The sequence below is a fragment of the Tachyglossus aculeatus genome, chromosome 14 (genome assembly GCF_015852505.1).
Source record: "Tachyglossus aculeatus isolate mTacAcu1 chromosome 14, mTacAcu1.pri, whole genome shotgun sequence".
Taxonomy (NCBI): domain Eukaryota; kingdom Metazoa; phylum Chordata; class Mammalia; order Monotremata; family Tachyglossidae; genus Tachyglossus; species Tachyglossus aculeatus.
The window spans coordinates 21453442-21479930 of NC_052079.1; the positions used below are offsets into that span (position 1 = coordinate 21453442).

General features: G+C 41.5%; 1 protein-coding gene across 1 annotated transcript in view; it reads left to right on the forward strand.

Annotated features, from left to right (window-relative positions):
• The window catches only part of TRHDE (thyrotropin releasing hormone degrading enzyme), a 455067-nt gene extending 429435 nt beyond the window's left edge, over positions 1-25632 (forward strand). The window contains exons 17-20 of the mRNA XM_038756056.1: positions 852-1019; positions 1241-1381; positions 9980-10061; positions 22298-25632. Coding sequence (XP_038611984.1) covers positions 852-1019; positions 1241-1381; positions 9980-10061; positions 22298-22441 — 535 coding nt within the window. The 3' untranslated portion in view covers positions 22442-25632. The remainder of the gene's footprint in view (positions 1-851; positions 1020-1240; positions 1382-9979; positions 10062-22297) is intronic.
• The last annotated feature ends 857 nt before the right edge of the window (positions 25633-26489 follow it).

A 26489-nucleotide genomic window follows, 5' to 3' on the forward strand; every position in this document is an offset into this window, starting at 1 on the left:
GGTTTAAATGTTACACTTTTCCAATCAGTGGAAGTCTCGCCAGTTCTTTTTGTTCTTTTATTTTGTCTTTATTAATTGTGTATTGTGGTACATGTTTTGACCCAGGGTTGGGGCGTGGGAGGAGAATTTACCAATCCAATCCAATTCAATCCAATCCAATTTACCAAACAAAACCAATTTTGTTTCATTGTAACACCAATAAAAAAGGCAAGGGAGAGATTTCCCTCTATTTTACACGTCAACCTTCAAGGAGTGCTTGGGAGAATACTTCAAGATGTCACTTTGGCTGTCCTTCCCCTGCTCTCTGATGTGCCAGATTTATACCAGAGAAGTCTTCCTTGTTACCCTGGGCATGACTTCAGGATCAGGAAAGGGAAGAGGGCAGAATGAAAGCCCCTGTCCACCTGGAAAAAAAGCCCCAAGAGGCATGGGGGATCCTGTATTCCCAACCCACTCTAAGTTACTACATTGTGAAAACTAACAATGTTCCCTGTGCCACCTTTTAGGGAAACTACATCATATCAGAGAGCTCTGTGTGTGTTTTTGTGTGTGTGTGTGTGTGTGTGTGTGTGTGTGTGTGTGTGTGTGTGTAAAGAGGAAGGTGTCTCCTTAGATTTGCAAATGCTCGCTCTGAAGCCATCTGGAGAATTGGGCTCCAATAGTCATCAGAAGATTTCTTGTAAATTATTAGTTTGAAAATTATCAGTGAAAAAAAAGTACACTTTCAGGTAAGGGTCCTGTCACCAGAATGTCATTTGGAATATTACTTGTCACCTCATAAAACACAGTGATTGTCTTTATTTTCATTGTTAGAAAACTTTTCATTAACGGCAAACCTCCGCTTTCTTTAGAATTCCTCTGAATGTCAGAGACATCGTCTACTGTACAGGAGTTTCTCTCCTGGATGAAGATGTATGGGAGTTCATTTGGATGAAATTCCATTCAACCACAGCAGTATCGGAGAAGAAAATACTGTTGGAGGCCTTAACTTGCAGTGATGATAGAAATTTGTTAAATAGGTGGGTGGCTGATCTCCTAAGTGATAGTTGAAGCACATTTCCAAATGACTGTTCTATTTATTTATTTTTTTGCCTGAAGAACTTACTTAACAGACATTACATCGACAGGAGTAGGTCCTCTAGAAGTTATTTTCACTTATCTGACAGGTTTCAAGTGCTAAACTGTGAAAGAAACTGTGAAATGACTTGACTGAGCTATTCTCCAATTCTATTGTTTAAAGACTTCTGAACCTGTCTCTGAACTCGGAAGTGGTTTTGGATCAAGATGCGATCGACGTCATAATCCACGTAGCTCGAAATCCACACGGCAGGGATCTTGCCTGGAAGTTTTTCAGGGAGAAATGGAAGATATTAAATACCAGGTAGAACTAAAAGTTCAATCTTTCATGATGGGGTGTGCGTATAGCAGGGGTGGCCAACCCAGTGACTTGAAAAGTAGCCAAGGGCAATGTGGAGTTTCAGCACTGAATTTCAGATGATTTAGGGTGAGGGGGCCAGGGATTGCTTTAGAACCCAGAAATGCTGGAATTTTTCCCGACACTGCTCTTTTAGTGCCAATTTGCCGACACCAAGAACGTAACTGAGGATAAATAGGATACTATTAGTAGATTTTCTTTGAAAAACCTCCTTGCGAGTGGCAACATTTAGGGAACTTGATTGAATCACTTGAAGTTGCTTACATCTCAAGTACTTGATGTAGGCAAAAATAACTCAAAATTTTATTTTGCAGTTATATTTTGATTGGAAAATTGGAATTTTCTGGGAAAGGTAGTTTCAAGCACTCTTAGAAAATAATTACCATGACGCACATGGAGTACATTTTTCTGGCCTAGGAATCCTATCTAATTTTGTATGAATCATTGTAGATTTTTCATTTGACATTGAAGGTCTTGTTCCCAGGCATCTTCATTCATGTTTTTATCTTTCAGTCTTCATTTCTTATTTGTTTTATTTTAATATGATATTTAAATCTTTATAACTCAGATCAATGCAATATACTGGCTATTTATATGATGTTTTTGGACTATTTAAACATTTCATAAAATGACAGGAAATTTAAACACACGATAATTTTCTTCATAAAATGTTTTTGTGTATTAACAGATGACTGCTAAACTGGTCTTTGAAGTGTTTTCTACATTATTTATACACAATATTTTCTCTGAATATTTTATTCATAGTAATAGATGAAGCGCTGTTGAAATGTTAGTGCAAAATATGCTCAGGAGGCCATGGTTCAAACTGCTCAATATTAATTAATCAAACAATAATTATTGAGTTTAACTGTGCGCAGATCAATCAATCAACTGATTGCATTTATTGAGTGCTCACTTTGTGCAGAGCATTGTACTAAGTGCCTGGGAGAGAATAATATAAGAGAGTTGGTTGATACATTCCCTGCCCATTATCAGAACAGTGGTCGGCACACAGTAAGCGCTCAACAAATACCATCATTATTATTACAAGTTTACAGACGAGAGGAGGATGCAGACATTAATGTAAATAAATAAATTATGGACAAGTACGTAAGTGCTGTGGGGATGAGGGAGGGGGGGATAAAAGATGCAAATTTGAGTACAAGAGCGATGCAGAACGGAGCGGGAATTGAGGACTTAGTTGGGGAGGTCCTCTTGGAGAAGATGTGCCTTCAATAAAGACTTTGAAGGTGGGGACAGTGATAGTCTGTCACATACGAAGAGGGAAGGCATCCCAGGCCAGAGGTAGGACGTGGACAAGAAGTTGGTGGTGAGAGAAAAAACTGAGGTACAGTGAATAGGTTGGTGCTAGAGGAGCAAGCTGTGAGGGCTTGGTTTTACTAGGAAATGAGCAAGAAAAAGCAGGAGTGAGCATAATGATCATGTGCTTTAAAGCTGATGGTGAGGAGTTTCTTTTTGATGTGGAGGTGGATGGGCAGCCATTGGACATGCTATGCTTTTGAGAACGCACAATACCATTGACAGTCTCCCTACTGTCAAGGAGCTTACAGATTCCGGATGTGTGGGCATATTACCGTGAGTGAAGTTTCGTGAAAATACTAATCCCTGGGAAAATAATCATGGACAGATGCAGAGGGCATTGGAATTGCGACTTCTCCAGCAACGATTTCCCCCACTGATGTTCTAGATAGTAAATCACCTGTCTTCCCCTCTAAAACTCGTATTCATTCATTCATTTCATTCAGTCGTATTTATTGAGCGCTTACTGTGTGCAGAGCACTGTACTAAGCGCTTGGATATAAACATTCTTTTTCTTCCCGAATGCCAGACCAGCTGTGTATTTAAATGAAAGTTCCTCTTATAAATTAGCTCTTCCATTTTCAGGAATACTTCCCTAATGGTTCATCCAATTCTTCCGAGACTTAGGCAAGTCAGGTATTATTAAGTCTTGTATCTGAAAACTGCTTAAACTCTTCTGAGTCAATTGGGTGCAATTTAGAGCATTGAATCAGTCACTTATTGATTCAGACTGTTGACCTGAAATAGTTAAGGGAAAAGTTTTGGTTTTGGGTTTTGATTTTACAGTATTTGTTAAGTACTTCTTGATTGTGAGCCCGATGTTGGGTAGGGACCATCTGTATATGTTACCAACTTGTACTTCCCAAGCGCACAGTAAGCGCTCAGTAAATACGATTGAATGAATGAATGCTTACTACGTGTCAAACACCATTCTAAGCACTGGGGTAGATGTAAGTTAATTAAGTCAGAGACAGTCCCTGTCCCACATGGGACTCACAGTCTAAGTGGGAAAGAGAACAGGCATTTAATTCCCATTTTAAAGTTGAGGAAACTGAGGTACAGAGAAGTTAAGTGACTTGCCCAAGTTCACACAACAAGAAATCGGCAAATAAGGTTACAACCCGGGCCCTCCATCTCCCAGGCCCGTACTCTTTCCACTAGGCTATGCTGCTTCAGGGTGCATTAATTACTTCCAAGGAGCAAGTTGGCATTAGGAAAATTGCATATGAATAGTTGGGAGTCATTGTACACGTCAGCCTTATGAGTACCAAATAAATTACTAACCATCAAAATATTTTGCCAGCTTACATTTTCTCAAGAGCTACGTAGTTGGAAAATGAATAAAGCTGGGGTTTCCTCTCTTGGTCTGTTGTGAAATGTAATGTTTCCTGGGTCTTTCCTCCCACACACCCCATGTCTGCAAAACTGTCCTATTCTCTCACAGAGATCTTTGATTTCTCGACTCCCTCGAGTCTTTTTCCTGCCCAGAAGTGTAGTTTAGTCCCTCCTCAAGCCCCTTTGCAAATGATTCTGTTCCTTCCCAGCCATTCAGGTCCTCTGCAACACTTTTTCACCAGATAATTCAGTTTCTCCCTAATTTCCTCCTTTGTCCTTGTTGCTCACGTGGGTCAAATAATCTTCTATGTGACAAGATGGAATCACTCTTGCTCACCACACACCCATTCCTTTGGAGAACTCATTCGCTACCTCAGTTTCAACTATCATCTTGAAGCAGTGGTGCTCAGTGGAAAGAGCCCGGGCTTTGGAGTCAGAGTTCATGGGTTCAAATCCCAGCTCCGTCACTTGTCAGCTATTGGACTTTGGGGAATTCACTTCACTTCTCTGGGCCTCAGTTCCCTCATCTGTAAAATGGGGATTAAGACTGTGTCCCCATGTGGGACAACCTCATCACCTTGTAACCTCCCGAGCACTTAGAACAGTGCTTTGCACATAGTAAGTGCTTAATAAATGCTGTTATTATTATTATTATCTAATGCAGATGATTCCCAAATCTATCTCTCCAGCCCAGGCCTCTTTCCTTATCTGCAGTTTCGCATTTCCTCCTGCCTTCAGGTCACCTCTACTGGAATGCCCTGCCGGCATCTTTAACTTTGCATGTCCAAAACATCACTCCTCAACTTACCACCCAAACCCCATCTTCCCCCAGACCTTGCTATCACTGTAGAAAACACCACCATCCTCCTGATCTCACAAAACCATAGCCCTGTCATTGTCCTCCACCCATCTCTCCCATTAAACCCTCATATTCAATCTGTCACCAAATTCCATGGTTTCTACCTTCACAACATCTCTAGAATCCATCTTTTCCACTCCATCCAAACTGCTACCATGCTGATAAAAGCAGTTCTCAAATCACACCTTAATTGCTTTCAGTCTCTTTGCTGACCTCTCTAACTACTGAGTCTCCCTTCTCTAGCCCATACTTCACTCTGCCACCTAGATCTTTTTTTTTTAAATTCAGCCCATGTCTTTCCAAGCCTCAAAAACATCAAATGTTTGCCCATCCATCTCTTAACAAACAGAATCTCATTACAATTGGATTTCAGGCACTCGGCCTCCTCCGTTACCTCACTATTCTCCCTCTATGACCACACCAACCTACTTACTGTTCAGTACTTGCGATTGAGTACGTCAGTCTCATCGATGATATTCCCAACCCGTTGCCCACATTCTAGCTTGAGACCCCCTCTCCCTTCGTAGCTGATAGTCCAACACTCTCCCCATCTTCAAAGCATTACTAAAATTATACCTCCTCCAATCCAATCCCGTTCCATGACTAAGCCCTAATTTCCCTCCTTAATTTCCCTCCCCTTTATGTTGCCTATGTTCTTGAAGGGTGTATTCCTTAAGCACTTCTATACTCACCCCATCTTTAGCCCCACAGCACTTGTATACATATCATTATACTCTGTCATCTCCCATATATATTATTAATTCTAACCAGTAAATACCAATGATAAATGGATTGATATCTGATGTTTGCGGGTGGCTACTTACAAACTGGAAAGATGCAAAGCGGCAGCTGATTGCTGCTATTTACATTTTTGTAAATGCAAAGGGAAATTAGAACTCTGTATAGGAGAATTATACTTCAGGCAGCTGTTTTTTTCCTAAGGAGAGGCATTTCTGGCCCAGTCTGATCAATGGGACATCAGTAAATTCTAAAGCTTTGCATCAATTGACTCAGGGCACCACAATTGCCTTAATTCACACTCCTTCTTAGCTCTCCCTGCTCCTTATGTCCAACCCAGCATGACAGATTAATCAGTCTATCAACAAAGCAGTGCGGCTCAGTGGAAAGAGCACGTGCTTGGGAGTCAGAGGTCATGGGTTCGAATCCTGGCTCTGCCACTTGTCAGCTGTGTGACCTTGGGCAAGCCACTTAACTTCTCTGGGCCTCAGTTCCCTCATCTGTAAAATGGGGACTAAGACTGTGAGCCCCATGTGGGACAACCTTGATCACCTTGTATCCCCCCCCAGTGCTTAGAACAGTGCTTGGCACATAGTAAGCTCTTAACAAATATCACCATTATTATTATTTATTGCAAGCGTATGCTGTAACAAACACTGTGCTAAGCATTTGGGAGAAAACAATAGAGCACTTAGAACAGTGCTCAGCACTTAGAACAGTGCTTTGCACATAGTAAGCGCTTAATAAATGCCATTATTATTCTTATTATTATATATGATCCCTGCTTTCAAGGGATTTACAATTTAGCAGGGGAGACAGACACTAAAGTTACAGCTAGGGGGAAGCAACCTAATTTAAAGATATAATAATAATTATGGTATTTGTTAAGTGCTTACTATGAGCCATACACTGTATTAATCACTGGGGTGGAAGCAGGTAAATCGGGTTGTACAGAGTCCCTTTTCCATATGGGGCTCACAGTTTCAATCCCAATTTTGTAGATGAGGTAACTGAGGCCCAGAGAAGTGAAGTGACTTGCTCAAGGTCATAGAGAAGACAACTGGCAGAGCCTGGATTAGAACCCATGATCTTCTGACTCCCAAGCTCATGTTCTATCCACTATGCCAGGCTGCTTCTCATAAGATATATACTGTAGGTGCTATTGGGGGGGAAGAGGAGATGGGGGTACCCTAGTGTTTAGGGGATACGCAATTGCTGAAGTGACATTAGTGGGGGAGGTGGAATGGGGAGATGAGAAACTAATCAGGGAAGGCCTCCTGGGAGAGATATTATTTCAGAAGGGCCTTGAAAATGGGAAAGCTTTGGTCAGTCAGATACGAAAGGGGGGGAGGCTTCAGGCACGGGGAGGGTGAAAACAAGAGGTTGGCTGTGAGGTGACAGTTGACAGCTGACAGTGAGGGACAGTGAGTAGGTTACATTGCAAGCTGAAGTGTTTCAAAAGAAAAGTTTATAAGGAGGAGGGAGGGGGTGACCAAAATAATCAACATCATAACATGATGATGAAGGCATTTGTTAAGCGCTTACTACGTGCAAAGCACTGTTCTAAGCACTGGGAAGGATATAAGGTGATCAGGTTGTCCCACGTGGGGCTCGCAGTCTTAATCCCCATTTTACAGATGAGGTAACTGAGGCCCAGAGAAGTTTAGTGACTTGCCCAAAGTCACACAGCTGACAAGCAGCGGAGTTGGGATTTGAACCCATGGCCTCTGACTCCCAAGCCTGTGCTCTTTCCACTGAGCCACGCTGCATCTCTGTATAATAATGATGGCATTTGTTAAGCGCTTACGATGTGCAAAGCCCTGTTCTAAGCGCTGTGGGAGATACAAGGTGATCAGGTTGTCCACATGAGGCTCACAGTCTTAATCCCCATTTTACAGGTGGGGTAACTGAACCACAGAGAAGTCAAGTTCCAACTTGTACTTCCCAAGTGCTTAGTACAGTGCTCTGCACACAGCAAGCGCTCAGTAAATACGATTGAATGAATGAATGAAAGTGACTTGTCCAAAGTCACAAAGCTGACAAGCATCATAACAATATGTTCATTTGTTCCAGCCACTATGTTTTTATCTTTCGTTTAGTCGGCTATTGTCTCCAGTATCCCTTTTAAATTGGAATTTTCCAAAGGCCAGGATTGCATTCATTCAATGGTATTTATTAAGGACTTACTGAGTCCAGAGCACTGTATTAAGCGCTTGGGAAAGTACAATACAACAATAAGCAAGTGACATTCCCTGCCCACAATGAGCTCACAATCTAGAATAGGGGAGAGAGACTTCAATGCAAATAAATCAAATTACAGATACATACATAAGTTCTGTGGGGCTCAGAGGGTGGGAAAGAGCAAAGTGGGCAGGTCAGGGCAACGTAGAAGGGAGTGGGAGATGAGGAAAAGTGGGGTTTAGTCTGGGAAGGCCTCTTGGAGGAGATGTGCCTTAAATAAGGCTTCAAAGAGGGGGAGAGTAATTGTCTGGTGGATTTGAGGAGGGAGGGCATTCCAGGCCAGAGGCAGAATTGGTGGCGAGATAGGGGCATAGTGAAAAGGTTAACACTAGATGAATAAAGTATGCAGGCTGTGTTATAGAAGGAGAGAAGAGAGGTGAGGTATGAGGGGCCAAGATGATGGAGTGCTTTAAAGCCAATTGTGAGGAGTTTTTCTTTGATATAGAGGTGGAGGGACAACCACTGGAGGTTTTTGAGGAAGGGGTGACATGTCCTTAACGTTTTTGTAGAAAGATCATCTCATCAGTAGAGTGAAGCATGGACTGGAGTGGGGAGAGACAGGAGGGTTGTGAGCCGGGAAGGATGGTCATGCCGTCTACAGTGATGTGAAAGTCAGGGAGGAGACAGGGTTCAGGTGGGAAGATACAGAGCTCTGCTTTGAACAAGTTAAGTATGAGGTGATGGGAGGATATTTAAGTAGAGATGTCTTGAAGGCAGGAGGAGATGAGAGCGTGGAGATAGGGAGAGAGGTCAGGGGAGGAGATGTAGATTTGGGTATCATCCGCATAGAGATGGTAGTTGAAGCCGTGGGAGAGAATGAATTCTCCAAGGGATCAAGTGTCAATGGAGGATAGAAGGGGAACCAGAAATGAACCTTAAGGGACCACCACAGTTAGGGGGTAGGAGGAAGAGGAGGTGCACACAACAGAGACTGAGAATGAACAGCCAGAGAGATAAGAGGAGAACAAGGAGAGGACAGCCTCAGTGAAGCCAAGGTTGGATAACGTATCCAGGGATCGTCCACACTGTCAAAAGCAGCTGAGAGGTCGAGGAGGATTAGAATGGAGTAGGAGCTGTTGGATTTGGCAAGAAGGAGATCATTGGTGACCTTTGAGAGGGTGGTTTCTGTGGGGCGAAGGGGATGGAAGCCAGATTGATTGGAGAAAATTGGAGGAGAAGAATTTGAGACAGTGGGTATAGATGACTTGCTCAAGGAGTTTGGAGAGAAATGGTAGGAGCGAGATGGGGTGATAACTGGTGGGAGCCAAGGGGTCGAGGGAGGTTTTTTTAGGATGGAGGAGACATGGTATTGAACTTCAACTGTAGCGTCAATCAATCCATCAGTAACATTTTCTAAGCTTCTACTTTGTACAGAGCACTATACTAAACAGGGGGGAGAGTACAAAAGAATTAGTTTGAGTGATTCCCTAACCTAGGTGAGCTTAACTGTAGTGGGAAAGACAAACACTTGAATTAATTACCAATAGAAGAAAGAAATAGGGTGTTTAGCCTATCTGAATAATCCAAAATACACTACTGGATTTAGCCCCAGTGACATTCAATAGCTGCTGTTGGCTGACAAATGTCACAATGTTAAAATGTCATTCCAAAATGTCATTCAGCGCAGACTTTGAATTTTCTTTTCACCAAATCAACCAATGGTATTTACTGAGTACCTACTTTTGAGGAGCACTCTACTAAACGTTTGATCTACAGTGGCCTAGTGTATGTTTGAAGTCTTTAAAGTGTTATTTTTTTAAAACTGAAGCAGATGCCTACGAGCTTCCAAATAAGCTTTCTAAGGTATCATTTCAATTTTAAAGCGGATTAGTACAGTCTGAAGTATTTTTAAACAACTGCAGCCAAAGAGTTTGAGTTCTAACTTGGACCTCGTCTTCATCTTTGGCCTAGAAATAACAGACCATGTCCCAGACTGATAGAAATTAATGTGGGTCAGCACCCATGAAAAGATTGGGAGTTTTTTATAATCATATTTCTCATTCAATAGTATCTTTTTACACTAATGTATTTCTTTTCTTTTTCCTACGAAGATACGGAGAAGCATTATTTATGAATTCCAAACTTATCAGTGGAGTTACAGAATTTCTGAATACTGAAGGTGAACTCAGTGAGGTAAATATTTTTAAATTATGGCTAATGTTCTAGTACTTTTTTGTGGATCTACTGGAAATGGCATTTTGTTTTCTCTCTCCTTTCTAATCATTGAATATATCAGAAGAAACAGATTTACATTCATTTTTCATTCTTTTTTTTTAATGACCTACCTGCCAGCTCCCTCACCCCATTTTAGAATAGACTTCAGGTGAAAGGCTCATTTTAGAGTTTTATTTTCAATAATTATTTTGATAAGACAAACATAAATCATTTATTGCTGAAACACAGCACTTTCTTCTCAAAAAATGAATAGGTATAGAGGATCCTGCATACTTATTTGAATCGCCTGTAAAAATGAAAGCTCACATTTCCACCAAGGCATCAGATATTATCAAAAATCTTGGAACTGTCTGGAAAGAGAAGCATGAAATCAATACTGGTGCCCATGTTTGAGTCCCTTTAGGGGTTCACATGAATAAATTGCACTATGAGTCATGTGCCTGAAAGACACACCAATTTAAAGTACTGAAGAGTGAAGGGAAATGCCTGGGAGTCATAGGAACTGGGTTCTAAACCTGCTGTGTGACCTTGGGTGAGTCACTTAACTTCTCTGTGCCTCAGTTTCCTCATCTATGAAATGGGGACTGAATACCCATTCTTCCTTCCCCTTAAACTGTTTGTGATTTGATTAACTTGTTTCTACCCCAGGCCTTAGTACAGTGTTTGGCACAGAGTCAGAGATTAACAAATACTGCTATTTTAGCCCTTAAGGAGAAAGGGAAATGCCAGTGAGTTCTGCAGTAAACTGGAGTTCTTTTATGTGAAGTTCTTTTATGTTCTTTTTTCTATTCACCTCTTTTTCATTCAAACAGGTGAAAAAGTTTAGTCCCAAGCTATTTAATTTAATTTCTCAATTCTGGGCCTTTCAATTCACTAGTCTAGCTCCTGCCAAGTGGTCATCTTGAGGGAATTCATCAAAAAGTCTAGCAAATATATTTCCACATCTTATTAGTGGAAGCAGTCCAGAATTGCGGAGAGAGTGAGAGACAGAGAGAAGGGGGCCGGGGGGGATATGTGTGTATAAATTCAAATAAGCAAGCTTGATGTCTGGGTTTATACTAGTGTTTTTCTCAGTTTTATAATAATAATAATAACGATGGTATTTAAGTGCTTACTATGTGCCAGGCACTGTTCTAAGCACTGGGGGTGATACAAGGTTATCAGTTTGTCCCATGTGGAGCTCACAGTCCTAATCCCCATTTTACAGATGAGGTAACTGAGGCAAAGAGAAGTTAAGTGACTTGCCCAAAGTCACACAGCTGCCAAGCGGCGGAACCGGGATTTGAACCCATGACCTCTGACTTCCAAGCCCGGGCTCTTTCCACTCAGCCATGCTGCTTCTCTCTCTATAGTAATATACTAAGAGCATTATACTAACGCTCTTTCTAGTCCTGAGAGTAGAAAACTGAATCTACTGTTCAAGAAATTTTAGGAGAGAGGGCAGCACAAAAAGATTTGTCCTTGTACTCTCTAACCTCTGACCTCTTCATCCTGAAAAACAACAGCGTAACTCTGCAGCAAATGAAGGAATTAACCCTGAAAGGAATTGAGGGCTACTGTTGTATCTCCTAGCATGACTCTGTCCACACATTCTAAAGGAGGATTGGAGGGAGCCTGATGAATTTGTGTCTGTAAAAAGGGGTTGTGCCTGGCTTCATTAATTGAGAAAAAATGTTCAGTGAAAGCAGGCTGTCGGTATCAATTTCACGTCTACTCTGCCAAAACAAACACATTTTTTTTCTGTCCCTTGATACTGGATTTAACTCAGAAGCAGACGGTTGGCTCAAGTCGAATGTTAAATTTTAACTTTTCGCTGACAAATATGATTTTTGAATTTCCTAGTGCATTCTCAGTTAAGGTTAGAGGAGGTTTAAATTATTGGCCAAAATGAGGGGTTTGAATCAATCTGTAGATTTCCAAAAGCGTCACCCTGCCCCCGTCAATCAATCAAAGGTATCTATTGAGTGCTTACTGTGCTCAGAGCCCTTGGGAGAGTAATAATAATGATGGTATTTCTTAAGCGCTTACTATGTGCCAAGCACTGTTCTAAGCACTGGGGTAGACACAAGGTAATTGGGTTGTCCCACGTGGGGCTCACAATCTTAATCCCCATTTTACAGATGAGGTCATTCAATCTTATTTATTGAGCACTTACTGTGTGCACAGCAGTGTACTAAGCTCTTGGGAAGTACAAGTTGGCAACATATAGAGACGGTCCCTACCCAAAAGCAGGCTCACAGTCTAGAAGGGGGAGACAGACAACAAAATAAAATATATTAACAAAATAAAATGAATAGAATAAATATGTGCAAGTAAAATAAATAGAGTAATAAATCCGTATAAACATATATACATATATACAGGTGCTGTGGGGAGGGGAAGGAGGTAAGGTGGGGGGGTGGGGAGGGGGAGAGGAAGCTCAGTCTGGGGAATAGGAATAGATAGGAATAGGATGTTCAGTAATTAAGGAAATATGCCTGGATCCAGTCTGCTGTGGTACAGTAGGTAACATGACACAATTTTTATGTAACATGGGGTTTTTCAAGAACAAAAGTCTCTGTGTTCTAGGTGAGCTCTCTGTAGTTGTATTCTTAAAAAAAACTACAGTCAAGCACATAGGTTAGGTACGTATAAAAAACCCCATTAAGAAACAGCTCACTAACAGTGTGTGCCACTGTTCAATTATTATAATGAAAAGTTTTATGAGAAATTGAGGTGCTGAGAATAATAATAATAATAATGTTGGTATTTGTTAAGCACTTAGTCTGTGCCAAGCACTGTTCTAAGCACTGGGCTAGATACAAGGTAATGGGGTTGTCCCACGGGGGCTCACAGTCTTAATCCCCATTTTACAGGTGAGGTAACTGAGGCGCAGAGAAGTTAAGCGACTTGCCCAAAGTCACACAGCAGAGCCGTGATTAGAACCCACATCCTCTGACTCCCAAGCTTGTGTTCTTTCCACTAAGCCACACTCAAAGTCACACAGGTGACAAGTGGCAGAGCCAGGATTAGAACCCACGCCCTCTGACTCCCAAACCCATTATCTTGCCACTGAGCCACACTGCTTCTCTGAGCCACACAGACACATTCCCTGCCCACAAAGAGCTCACAGTCTAGAACACATGAACGTGAATCACCAGGAAAAAAACTGTCCTCCAACCTGATATGCAGAGCTCCACTGCAGAGACTCAGTGCAGGCCCCTCAGCCTGTCCGGCTCATTTTGAGGTATCCAGGGTCTCCCTTTCCATCCTTAAACTCTGCCCACATTTCCAAGGATAACTAACCCTGCTGTCCAGCAATCCCATGTGTTTCAAGGGGACATCGTGGTGATATGTCCCTGATTAGAATAGCGTGGTCTTACATTTTCACTTTGGTATCGTGCATTTCCATTTTTTTTTTAAAGTGGTTTTTTTCAAGGCATTGGATTTCTTTTTAGGCATTAAAAGGGAAAATGAAATAGTCACCTCTTTTAGAGCCTAAATAAAAAGTATGAAAGAACAATTAAATGGACTATTTTCATTTTTAGTCCATTTAAATGATGGAGGAAATCTCCCATCTGTCTTCAAAGTGCATCCCCTCTACCTGTGCTTCTGTACCCGTGTCTTATCTTCTGAAAACATTTGCACATACTCCTCTTCTCTCCTGGCACTCTAACTTCGATCATTTACTTTCTGATGGCTCTATCCTCTTGGAACACAAACACATCCAGAGCTCCCCTGTCCTAAAACCCTTTTTCACAATCCACTGCACCATCTATCTTGCCACCTCCCTCTTTCCATTCCTGATCAAACTCTCTGAACAATTTCCATACAGTTGCCATCACCCCTCCCTCTCCCTTCTTGATCTTCTGTTAGGTTTCAGGCTCCTATTTAATAATAATAATAATGATGGTATTTGTTAAGCATTTACTATGTGCAAAGCACTGTTCTAAGCACTGGGGGGGATACAAGGTGATCAGGTTGTCCCACGTGGGGCTCACAGTCTTAATCCCCATTTTACAGATGAGGTAACTGAGGCCCAGAGAAGTTAAGTGGCTTGCCCAAGGTCACACAGCTGACAAGTGGTGGAGCCGGGATTCGAACCCATGACCTCTGACTCCAAAGCCCACGGTCTGTCCACTGAGCCACGCTGCTTAATTTATTTCTTAACTCTATCAAGACTATACAGTCTTCTAGACTGTAAGCCTGGTGTGGACAGGGATGGTCTCTCTTTATTGCTGAATTGTACTTTCCAAGCACTTAGTACAGTGCTCTGCATACTGTAAGCGCTCAATAAATACAATTGAGCATCTAGCTTTACTTCTATTTATTCCGATGACACCTGACCACATGTTTTGTTATCTGTCTCCCCCTTCTAGACTGTGAGCCCGTTGTTGGGTAGGGACCGTCTCTATATGTTGCCGACTTGTACTTCCCAAGCGCCTAGTACAGTGCTCTGCACATAGTAAGCGCTCAATAAATACGATTGAATGAATAAATGAATGAACGAACTATGCTCTCTGAGGTCACCAATGACTTCCCTCTTGTCAGTCTGAGAAGCAGCATGACCTAGGGGAAGGAGCGGGGGCCTGAGAGCCAGATAACTTGGGTTCTAATCTTGACTACACCATGTACCTGCTGTGTGACCTTGGGCAAGTCACTGAACTTCTCAGTGCCGCAGTTTCCTCATCTGTGAAATGGGGATTAAGACTGTGTTCCCAGTGTGGGAGGGAGACTGTGTCCAAACCACTTATCTTGCTTCTGCACCAGCATTTAGCAGCATGACTCAGTGGAAAGAGCCCGGGCTTTGGAGTCAGAGGTCATGGGTTCAAATCCCGGCTCCGCCAATTGTCAGCTGGGTGACTTTGGGCAAGTCACTTCACTTCTCTGGGCTTCAGTTCCCTCATCTGTAAAATGGGGATTAAAACTGTGAACCCCCCGTGGGACAACCTGATCACCTTGGAACCACTTAGTGCTTACAACAGTGCTTTGCACGTAGTAAGCGCTTAAGGGATACCATCATTATCATTTAGTACTCTGCCTGTCACATAGTAAGAACTTTAAAAATGTCATTTAAAAAAAATTAATGGTCTCTACTTCATCCTAATACTCTTTGGCCTCTTGGTTGCCTTCAGGTCTTCCTTCTCAGGAAGTTCTCTCATGGTTCTGGATGATCTTTCTCAGTCTCTCTGAGCAATTCTTCTTCTGCCTCAATGGCATAATGGATAGAGCATAGGCCTGGGAATCAGAAGGTCAGGGGTTCTAATCCTGGTTCTTCCACTTGTCTGCTCTGTGTCCTTGGGCAAATCACTTCACTTCTCTGGGCCTCAGTTACCGCATCTGTAAAATGGGGATTGAGACTGTGAGCCCATGTCGGAGAGGGGCTGTGTCCAACTCAATTTGCTTGTATCCACGGCTTAGTACAGTGCCTGGCACATAGTATGTACTTAAGAATTATTATTATTATTATAATTATTATCATCATCTGACAGTCCTTCCAGACTTAGTTCTTGGTACGATTCTCCTCTCAGATTATGGTCATTCCTTTCTGAAGTTCATCTGCTTCCAGGGAGTCAACTACGCCCTGGAAGCTGAAGCGTGACTCAGTGGAAAGATCCCGGGCTTTTGAGTCAGAGGTCAGGGGTTTAAATCCAGGCTCCACCAGTTGTCAGCTGTGTGACTTTGGGCAAGTCACTTAACTTCTCTGGGCCTCCGTTCCCTCATCTGGAAAATGGGGATTAAGACTGTGAGCCCCCCGTAGGACAACCTGACCAACTTGTAACCTCCCCAGTGCTCAGAACAGTGCTTTGCACATAGTAAGTGCTTAATAAATGCCATTATTATTATTATTATATCTCTACATAATAATAATGATGGCATTTTTTAAGCGCTTACTATGTGCAATGCATTGTTCAAATGGCTGTCTTGCCAGCACTTCAAACTCAATATACAGCAAACTGAACTCTTCATCTTCCCTCCCAGATCCCATTTTCCAACTAACTTTCCCATCAGTGAACAACATCACCATGTTCCCCATCTTTCAATCCTGCAAACCTTAGCACTATTCTCGACTCCATCCTCTCTTTCCATCCATTGACTGCTGGTTCTTCATGCAAGGCCTAGGAGAGTTGGGGAATCAATACGGCGTAACATCCATTTACCCAAAATATACATTTCTCCCACCTCTCAGAATGGGCGAGGCCTTTTCTAAATGAGCAAGCTATTCTTTGGGTGCAAGGTAGGGATTTTGTGGTCGTTTAAACCACAGACAAATCATTTAGGATGTCCTGGTCTTTTTCTGTTGGTTGTACTGTTGTGTTTGGGTCTGAAGTTTGATTTTTTACAAAAGTACAGGCTTCCTATATTGTCCGTAAAAGGCCGAATCGTGTTGTAATAAACATAGGCATGGAATATTCAGCAGAGTCTCAAGTTTCCCAGACCATTGTATATTATTGCCATCCTGCCCAGCCACTTCAATAACCATCCAAGTTAAAGTTAAAAGTTAAAGGCTGAGACATTTCTCAAAGAGAAAGGAAAATGGCTCTGATTTTTCTGGCCAACATGCACCATCTCAGGGGAGCAGGTTTAAATTTCCGGCAGTTAAAACCCACATCTCAACACCTAAGGATTATATCATTTATTTCTTTGGGCAGTTTGATTGGATACCTACTGTACAAAAGTAATTAAACCAAGTTTGTTTTTTCTATTTAGGAGTTAAATATATTAAACATCATCTTCCACCGTCTTCCATCTCTCTCACACACACAGAGCTGTCCTTTGGGAAAGAGATATCATTTGAGTGAGATTCTAGTAGAAATATCCCAATATCCCAATTTCCTCTCTGAGCATATTAGAAAATGCTTTCTTCCTTTTTATCTCTGGCTCTTCTAAGCTCCGCTTTTTCTATTTTTCTTATGTGGTTTCTTGTTTTGTTTCTTGTTTTGTTTTTCACTTTTCCTGTGATGACTGGTTTGTGTCAGTTCACAAACACTTTTCTTTGGTGTTTTCTGGTTTCTCTTTTGTTGGTTTTACAGAGGTTTCTCTTAATTCTCCCACACTCCCCGCAGCGGCAGTTCTCGTTCCCAATTACTGATCAGCCTGACCACCTGGAGTTTCTGTCTCTGTTTTCAACTCCAAATATAAGCCTGTCTAATTCTCCCTCTTCAGATATTTGTCAGTAGCTTTTTCTTTTGTAACTTTTCAGTTCTACATCATGCTTCCCTCCTGCTTTCCTTAGCCTGCCCATGATAAAGGCTTCTCACAAGGCCTGGATTCCACTTCTTTTCCCTTGTTCCACGATGGACTTTTCTCAGAATAAGGGGCCATTCTGCTTGTGCCTAACCTCTCTTTGGTCCAATGCTTCAGAAACATTGATGACCCAGAAAGCTTTATTTAAGGTGTTCATGTTCTCTAGGCAATTGGGTAGTCTATATTTTTTGATACCCAAGAAATAATATAATTGGGTTTACATATGGATTGATACTTTGGGTCAGCGACATTGCCAACTCTGAGACCGCACTCATGTGTTTCCGAGGGAGAATCTGTTGCATACTTTGTCCATATTTTGACTGCCCCATTTTGACTCAGGGAGAGCATTGGTCAGACTCCACTGGTTAAGAAGGGAAAGGTATGTTATGCTGCCAGAAGGAAATGCTCTCAAGTTATTTTTGCAGTATAGGTATTAGCTAGTTCTGAGCCATACACAGTTTCTCAGCCAAGTCTGGTTCACTTAAAACGGCACAAATTAGTTATTGTATCTCAAATTTTGAGATGCCTAATAAAAAGAACAGATGCTATCTGTGGTCACAGAACAGAATAGCTCTGACTCCTCAACATCTTTTAAAATGAATGTACACTGTAGAACCGGATCTCCAAAATCACAAAATAAATTTAGTTCTCAGCACTGTAGGAAAACTCAATCCAAATAATGATTTTGGTGTCTGTTAAATGCTTACTATGTGTTTAACACTTACTTTGTGCCAAACACTGTGCCAAATGCTGGGGTAGATACAGCATAGTCAGATCAGGAACAGTCCCTCTCCTCCATGGAGGTCACAAGTCTAAAGTGGAGTGAGAACAGGCAGAGTGAGAACACTAACAGATGAGGAAACTGAAGTTCAGAGAAGTTCAATGACTTGCCCAAGGTGTGGCTCAGTGGAAAGAGCCCGGGCTTTGGAGTCAGAGGTCATGGGTTCAAATCCCGGCTCTGCCAACTGTCAGCTGTGTGACTTTGGGCAAGTCACTTAACTTCTCTGGGCCTGTTACCTCATCCGTAAAATTGGGATTAAAACTGTGAGTCCCCCGTGGGACAACCTGATCACTTTGGAACCTCCCCAGCGCCTAGAACAGTGCTTTGCACATAATAAGCGCTTAACAAATACCATCATCATTATTATCATGCAGCAGGCAAGTGATGGAGCCAGGATTGAAATCCAAGTCTCCTGACTTCCAGTCATATGTTGTTTCCACTAGGCCACCCTGTCCCTATTCCTGCAACATGGCCTAGTGGATAGTCTTCTAGACTGTGAGCCCGCTGTTGGGTAGGGACTGTCTCTATATGTTGCCAACTTGTACTTCCCAAGTGCTTAGTACAGTGCTCTGCACACAGTAAGCTCTCAATAAATACGATTGAATGAATGAATGAATGGATAGAGTACGGACTTGGGAGTCAGCAGGACCTGGGTTCCAATTCCGGCTCTGGCACTTGTCCGCTGGGTGACCTTGGACAAGTCACTTCACATCTTGAGCCTCAGTTATTGCATCTATAAAATGGAGATTAAGACTGTGAGACCCATGTGGGACATGGACTTTGGCCAAATAATAATAATAATAATAATGATAATAGCATTTATTAAGCACTTACTATGTGCAAAGCACTGTTCTAAGCTCTGGGGAGGTTACAAGGTGATCAGGTTGTCCCATGGGGGTTCACAATTTTAATCCCCATTTTACAGATGAGGTAACTGAGGCACCGAGAAGTTAAGCGACTTGCCCAAAGTCACACAGCTGATAATTGGCAGAGCTGGAATTTGAACCCATGACCTCTGACTCCAAAGCCCAGGCTCTTTCCATTGAGCCATGCTGCTTCTCTTAGTTTGTATCTACCCTAGTGCATAGAACAGTGCTTGACACACAGTAAGTTATTTTACTTAACAAACACCATCACTATTGTGATCATTCATTCATTCATTCATTCAATCGTATTTATTGAGTGCTTACTGTGTGCAGAGCACTATACTAAGCGCTTGGGAAGTACAAGTTGGCAACATCTAGAGACGGTCCCTACCCAACAGCGGGCTCACAGTCTAGAAGGGGGAGACAGACAACGAAACAAAACATGTGGACAGTTGTCAAGTCATCAGAACATATAGAATTAAAGCTAAATGCACATCATTAACAAAATGAATAGAACAATAAATATGTACAAGTAAAATAAATAGAGTAATAAATCTGTACAAACACATATACGGGTGCTGTGGGGAGGGGAAGGAGGAGAGGAAAAAAGGGGGCTCAGTCTGGGAAAAAGGGGGATCTTGTCCTGGCTTGCATCTTGGGTAATGATCACTGTTCTTTCTTGAATGAAGTGAAATGGATCATAATGATGAACTGTGTAGCCCAAAGAACCAACACTATTGTTCCCGTGCAGGATAAAGTCACAGCTCGTTATTCTGAATATAGACAGTTGTCTAGACTGATGGCATGATTCGTTTGCTCATACTGATGATTTGGCATAATAGCTATAATAATTACAGTATTTGTTAAGCACTTATGTGTCTAGTACTGTTCTGAGTACTGGGGCAGATACGAGTTAATCGGGTTGGACACGGTTCCCGTCCCGTAGGGGTCTCACAGTCTAAGTAATTATGATATTTGGTAACTACTTACTATGTGCCAAACACTGTACTAAGCACTGGGGTCGGTGAAAAATAATCAAGTTATTTGCCTCCGCAACATTGCCAAGATCCGCCCTTTCCTCTCCATCCAAACCGCTACCCTGCTAATTCAAGCTCTCATCCTATCCCGTCTGGACTACTGCACTAGCCTTCTCTCTGATCTCCCATCCTCGTGTCTCTCTCCACTTCAATCCATACTTCATGCTGCTGCCCGGATTATCTTTGTCCAGAAACGCTCTGGACATATTACTCCCCTCCTCAAAAACCTCCAATGGCTACCGATCAATCTGCGCATCAGGCAGAAACTCCTCACCCTGGGCTTCAAGGCTGTCCATCACCTCGCCCCCTCCTACCTCACCTCCCTTCTCTCCTTCTACTGCCCAGCCCGCACCCTCCGCTCCTCCACCACTAGTCTCCTCACTGTACCTCGCTCTCGCCTGTCCCGCCATCGACCCCCGGCCCACGTCATCCCCCGGGCCTGGAATGCCCTCCCTCTGCCCATCCGCCAAGCTAGCTCTCTTCCTCCCTTCAAGGCCCTGCTGAGAGCTCACCTCCTCCAGGAGGCCTTCCCAGACTGAGCCCCTTCTTTCCTGTCCCCCTCGTCCCCCTCTCCATCCCCCCGTCTTACCTCCTTCCCTTCCCCACAGCACCTGTATATATGTATATATGGTTGTACATATTTATTACTCTATTTATTTATTTTACTTGTACATTTCTATCCTACTTATTTTATTTTGTTGGTATGTTTGGTTCTGTTCTCTGTCTCCCCCTTTTAGACTGTGAGCCCACTGTTGGGTAGGGACTGTCTCTATGTGATGCCAATTTGTACTTCCCAAGCACTTAGTACAGTGCTCTGCACATAGTAAGCGCTCAATAAATACGATTGATTGATTGATTGATTGAAGTTGGACACAGTCCCCATCTTACATAGGACTCGGTAGTCTAAGTACCGGGGAGTAGGATTTAATTCCCATTTTACAGATAAGGAAACTGATACACAGACAAGTTAAGTGACTTGCCCAAGGGTGCACAGCATTTGAGTGGTTGAGGCAGGATTAGAACACCAGTCCTCTGACTCCCAGGCCTGTGCTCTTTCCACTAGGCCATGCTGCTCCTCGTCTCATGGTAGATAGGATAATGGCCAGTGTTTAGCAGGAAAAGATAATAATGATAATATATAACAATAATTATGGTGTTAAGTGCTTAATATATGCCACGCACTGTACTAAGCGCTGAGGTAGCTACAAGCAAATCGGTTGGACACAGTCCCTGTCCCAGATGGGGCTCGCAGTCTCAATCCCCATTTTATAGATGAGGTAACTGAGGCACAGAGAAGAGACATGCCCACGGTCACTCAGCAGACACGTGATGAAGTCAGGTTTAGAACTCATGATTTTCTAGCTCCCTGGCCCATGCTCTAACCACTACCCCATGAGATTGTGCAGGTAAGATTAGTCCAGAGCTTTGTGAAGACTGGAACTCCTAAGCCCAGCCTGGACCCCCAGAAAACAATCGTTCAGGGTCCAAGAAAGGATGTAAGCAAATTATTACATTCATCCCATCATCCTTCAGGAAATGTTTACCCTTTGAACTTGCCACGCAGTGAATTCTGACTTTTCTCCTCTCCCAAATATTTTAAAGTGACTGTTGAGGGCTCCGGGCAAAGCAAATCCGACTTCCTCCACCTCAGATCCACGTTAGCCTCCAAGGATCTCAACATCATTAGACAACCAACACACTTGGCCCACTTATCTAAATTCCCAGCTTGAGCCTTGACATAAAAGACAATGTCAGTTCCTTCACACAACTTCTTTAACGAGGAAGTGGAGAGAATCTTTTCTGAACTGTTCACAATGCAGAGATTGTTCCTCATTTGAATTTTCTGCTTGGGCATTCCCTGCTACAGTGGCGTCCCATGATATCTGAGCGTGCTTGCCCATGTCCTTTTCATTATCCTTAGTCCTGGCAATAATATAACATGAATGCGTCATTCAAACTATTAACAATTAGCTATAACTCTTCGAATATTTATTTAGGAAATAGTCTCTGGGTGGCTTTCCAGTTGAAACTTTTATTTAAAAGCTGAATTGAATGCTATTTTAATGAAATGCAGCATTTCTGGTTCCTGTTATTTTACTCCAGGTACGAAACTATTCCACATAGTGGGTCTAGCCTATTTTCAACTAGCATTTCATTGGAAAAAATGCGCCGTATCCTAAATGTACTGGTGGAGGATCTGACACTATTCACCAGGTGTGGCCTGTTTAGGGTCCAATCCATTCCAATTTATCCAGGTTTAATCCTATACAATTGCATTTCCAGCTAAAGACCTTTATGAAGAGCTACGAAGGAGGAGCTGCTGCTTCTTTTTCACGGGCTGTGGAAACAGTAGAAGCTAACGTACGATGGAAGATGTTTTACAAAGAGGAGCTTTTCCAGTGGCTAGGAACAGCCCTGACACACTGAGTTCTTACAAACAGTTCAGCACAAAGTGTTGCGAAAGAAGAGGCATCACCGAGAGTGCTGGGAGAGTCCGGTATCAGAATGACAAAGATGAGATCGGATTTTCAGGGTGTTTTGTGGGAGCGGGTTTTTCTTGGGTGGATTGGGTTTTTTTTTTTTCCACCTTGCCCTCTGTAACCTGGAAAGAAACTCTTGAAAGTGGAGGCAGGGGTGTTTGATTCAGCTTTCCGGCCTCACTGTAAAGGACCAAATATATTTAGTGGCGCATGTCTGTGTTTCCGTCTGGGGAAAGAGTATTTTATGCATGGTCGTACGGTCCTGCTCGTATTGCAGCATGCTCACTTAACGATGTTCACGTTTTGTATGCAGATTTCTGTTCTATCAAGGATGGGCATTATGAAAAAGCACAAAGAAGATCTGTGACAATCAGTGTTGTAAAGCAAGAGGAAATGGAAAGGGAAATCTATCAGACTCCAAACACTGGGGCAGTATAATCTAATGGATAATAAATCAGCACTTGGATTGTCTATCAATTATTATTGAGATGCCAACTCTTGTTCTTTGGGTTCAAATGATGTATACATAAAATATATATAAGTTCTGGATACATATACGTTTGTGGGAAAACACCCCAAACACAGTATATATTGCACAGTATGTACACGTGCGAAAGAGTGAACTTCTTCTGATCAGTGGAACTGTCATCACTATTCACAAATTTTACATTAAATTTTGAAAGTATCCCAGGTGATGAGGCTGAAAAATGACTCCTCCAACCTCATGTGGTTGATTCTTATGGAATGAGAGGTCTTATTTTGGTTCAAAGTCATGAAGTAGAAACAAATCAGATTGTCAAGTAAGACATTCCCTATAATGAAATAATGGAATGCATGTTAATAGGAGTGCTTTAGAGAGTTTGTCCACAAACATAATCTCTGTCCAACCCAAACATCAGGCATTATTTTAATCAATGCTTACATTTTGTAAAACATATATACATATTTCTATTGGTCAATGCTGAGAGTCTGAATGTTCTGATTTAATTTATTTCCTTGTGTTTCACTCTAAGTAGCCAAGGTATGTTGTGTGCAGTACATGTGAGTGTGTGTTTATGTGTGTGTGTGTGTGTGTTAATTCTCCATTAGGCAAAATATCTCAGTGAATCTGTTAATGTTTAATGATCTTCTACACCGATTGTGCCATCTTTTAAGAGTGAAGGTGTCTTCTTTGTTAATAAGTGAAGTTTTTCATTGGCCTAAAATTGGCCATCCAGCCCAAATTTGCGGCCATCCTTTTGGCAGTGGAAGAGTATGTGAAGGAGAGGTTGGTAGCGAAGTGTGATAGGGAAGTGGGGATGGAGAGGATATCTCTACTTCAAATAATACTATCCAAGCAAAATGTTGGTTGCCCAAACTCCACCTAGATGTCGGTGTACAAATCTGGGCATTTTTCAGCTTCTTGGTGGCAAACACCAAGCTAATACGTTCTCTAGCAAATTCCAGTTACATTTATTGTTTGTAGATTGTTCCCTTTGTAATGTTTTCCATCTTTCCAGATCTCGTTGCCGGCCATTAAACAAATGTCAGTATCTGACTAATTACTATTCAAAACACAAAGATTAATGAATGAGATTTGAAGTTCCTAAAAAAGTGGAGACAGTCCCCCGAGCGTGTTATAAAGCATTCGTTCAAAGTTCAATTTTTAACGTCTCTCACCACCCCCAGCTGAATTTTTCAACGCTGTTCATTTATGAAATACACACTGGTTTTAAATGCTTATCTTGGAGAACCCCAGTACAGTATAAGGAAGCCTTTTTGACATAATGTGCCAACTGTCTTAAAAATCAGCATATCAATTTGAAGTCGTGTCCAAAAGAAGATGTGAGATGTAAGCTTTCTATTCCAACCACTCTATTTACCCCCAATCTGAGCATTTGCAAATGATTTGATTAGTGACTTATCAAATACATTCCTTAGGGAGAATAGGCCATTAATTTCAATCTATTGAATATGTTGGTGTAATTATTTTGTATTAATTTTGGTAATAAATTAGGATGTGATCATAATTTACTACCAAAAGAAGAATGCAATGGAAATAGTCAAAACTTCTTTTAAAAATTTTGTGAAATGAATGATACAGAATGCATTCATTAGTAGTAATGGAATCGTAATGAATAATTTTTCTTTTTAATTGGAGTGAAATAGCGCATATTAGTTTCTCTTTTGGTATTTTAGTTGCCCATTAAGTAGCCTAGCGTCTTTGAGAAATTGTTTAACCACAAAGTATCAAGTCTGCGGTGTGTACTTGTTTGGACGAATAATGCCTATTTTAACGTCTTCTGATCATCGTTCTGCCTTAGAGTTATGACAGTAGCATTTCTCTAGTTAAGGTCATAATTCTGTCAAAATACCCAATTTCATTCACTTAGCATCACAATCCACCAGGGTTCACCTTCTTGGCGATTTAAAATCAATACGGTATGTTCAATTAAAAATGAACAAAGGACTCCCTTCTGGAAAATTCTTGTAAAATAATACATTTAAGCGTTTTTCATTTTTTTTTCACTCTATTTCCTTATGTCCTGTTTGACAAATAGTGTTTTCATGAAAATATGGATTGTTAGTTTTGTTCACTGTTTATGTGTAAACTAAATGATTTCTCCTTGTCATCATAATCTATTATGCACCGACATATTTTGAAATCATGAAAAGAGAACTGAAATGTGTTGGATAATATGTAATTGGCATTTTTAATTACTTTTAAACTTTCCTAATTTCTAAGCCTCAAGTCCATAAAGGCACTTGAACTTTATTATCCTGATTTTTTTTCTCTGCTATCTCAAGATTGTGAATTTAGTACTGTGGCGGTGTAAACAGCAACAATTTTATAGAAAATTCACAAATGTTGTGGTGTATTCGGCAATATGGTATAAAGTAGCTTAAACTACTTCAACCCTATAAAACATTTGAAGCAGTTTACAAATGCAGCAGGTCAGAGTTACTGAGAATGCAGTGTTAGATTTTCCGATGATACTAATTCATGAAATGCTTTAGTCTCACAGAAAGTTCTCCAGATACTGTTTCTGCAAGTATTTGTGACTGTAATGATGATAATATACTTCAAGGAAGAGTACGCCATTCTGTAGCAATGGTATTAAAATTAAATATATAAATAATAATGATGGCATGTGTTAAGCGCTTACTATATGCAAAGCACTGTTCTAAGCGCTGGGGAGGACAGAAGGTGATCAGGTTGTCCCATGTGTGGCTCACAGTCTTAATCCCCATTTTATAGATGAGGTAACTGAGGCACAGAGAAGTCAAGTGACTTGCCCAAAGTCACACAGCTGACAGTTGGCAGAGCTGGGATTTGAACCCATGACCTCTGACTCCAAAGCCCATGCTCTTTCCATTGAGCCATGCTGCTTCTCTCTCTCTCTCTATATATATATATTTATACATATATATATACATATATATACATATATATACATATATATATACAATGGTCACCCATACTCTCTCTCTCTCTCTCTCTCTCTCTCTCTCTCTCTCTCTCTCTCTCTGTCTCTCTCTCTCTAACACACACACAGATTGGGTTTACTAAATTTCAAAAATACAATTTGCTTAAGCATCAGTATGCCATCTTAACTGGTCCAAATAGTTTGTTTAATGAAATTTTCCATAGCATGTTTCAAGGTAGACTCGTAGACTGAGGTCATGTCAAGTGTTGTTACTGAAATACAATTTCAGTGTTGTGTTTTATAGCACTTCATGATACTTACATGGCATATGGCTTTTTACAAGTATTTGGAATAATATTTTCAGCTTTTTGGAATTGGTTTCATGAGATTTAGTGTATGTGGGATCAGGACTGAACTGATGGAAGTAAACTGTTGCAGCTATTTCTTAGCATTTTCTCGATATTGGTTGGGATTTTGGCTCCCTATTTGTTAAAATCTTTGTTGCCCATTCTAATCTACGTAGGCATATGCCATTAAAATATAAAGTGCTTGAGAGAGGGGAATTTTTTTTCAGTAATGCTCTATCAA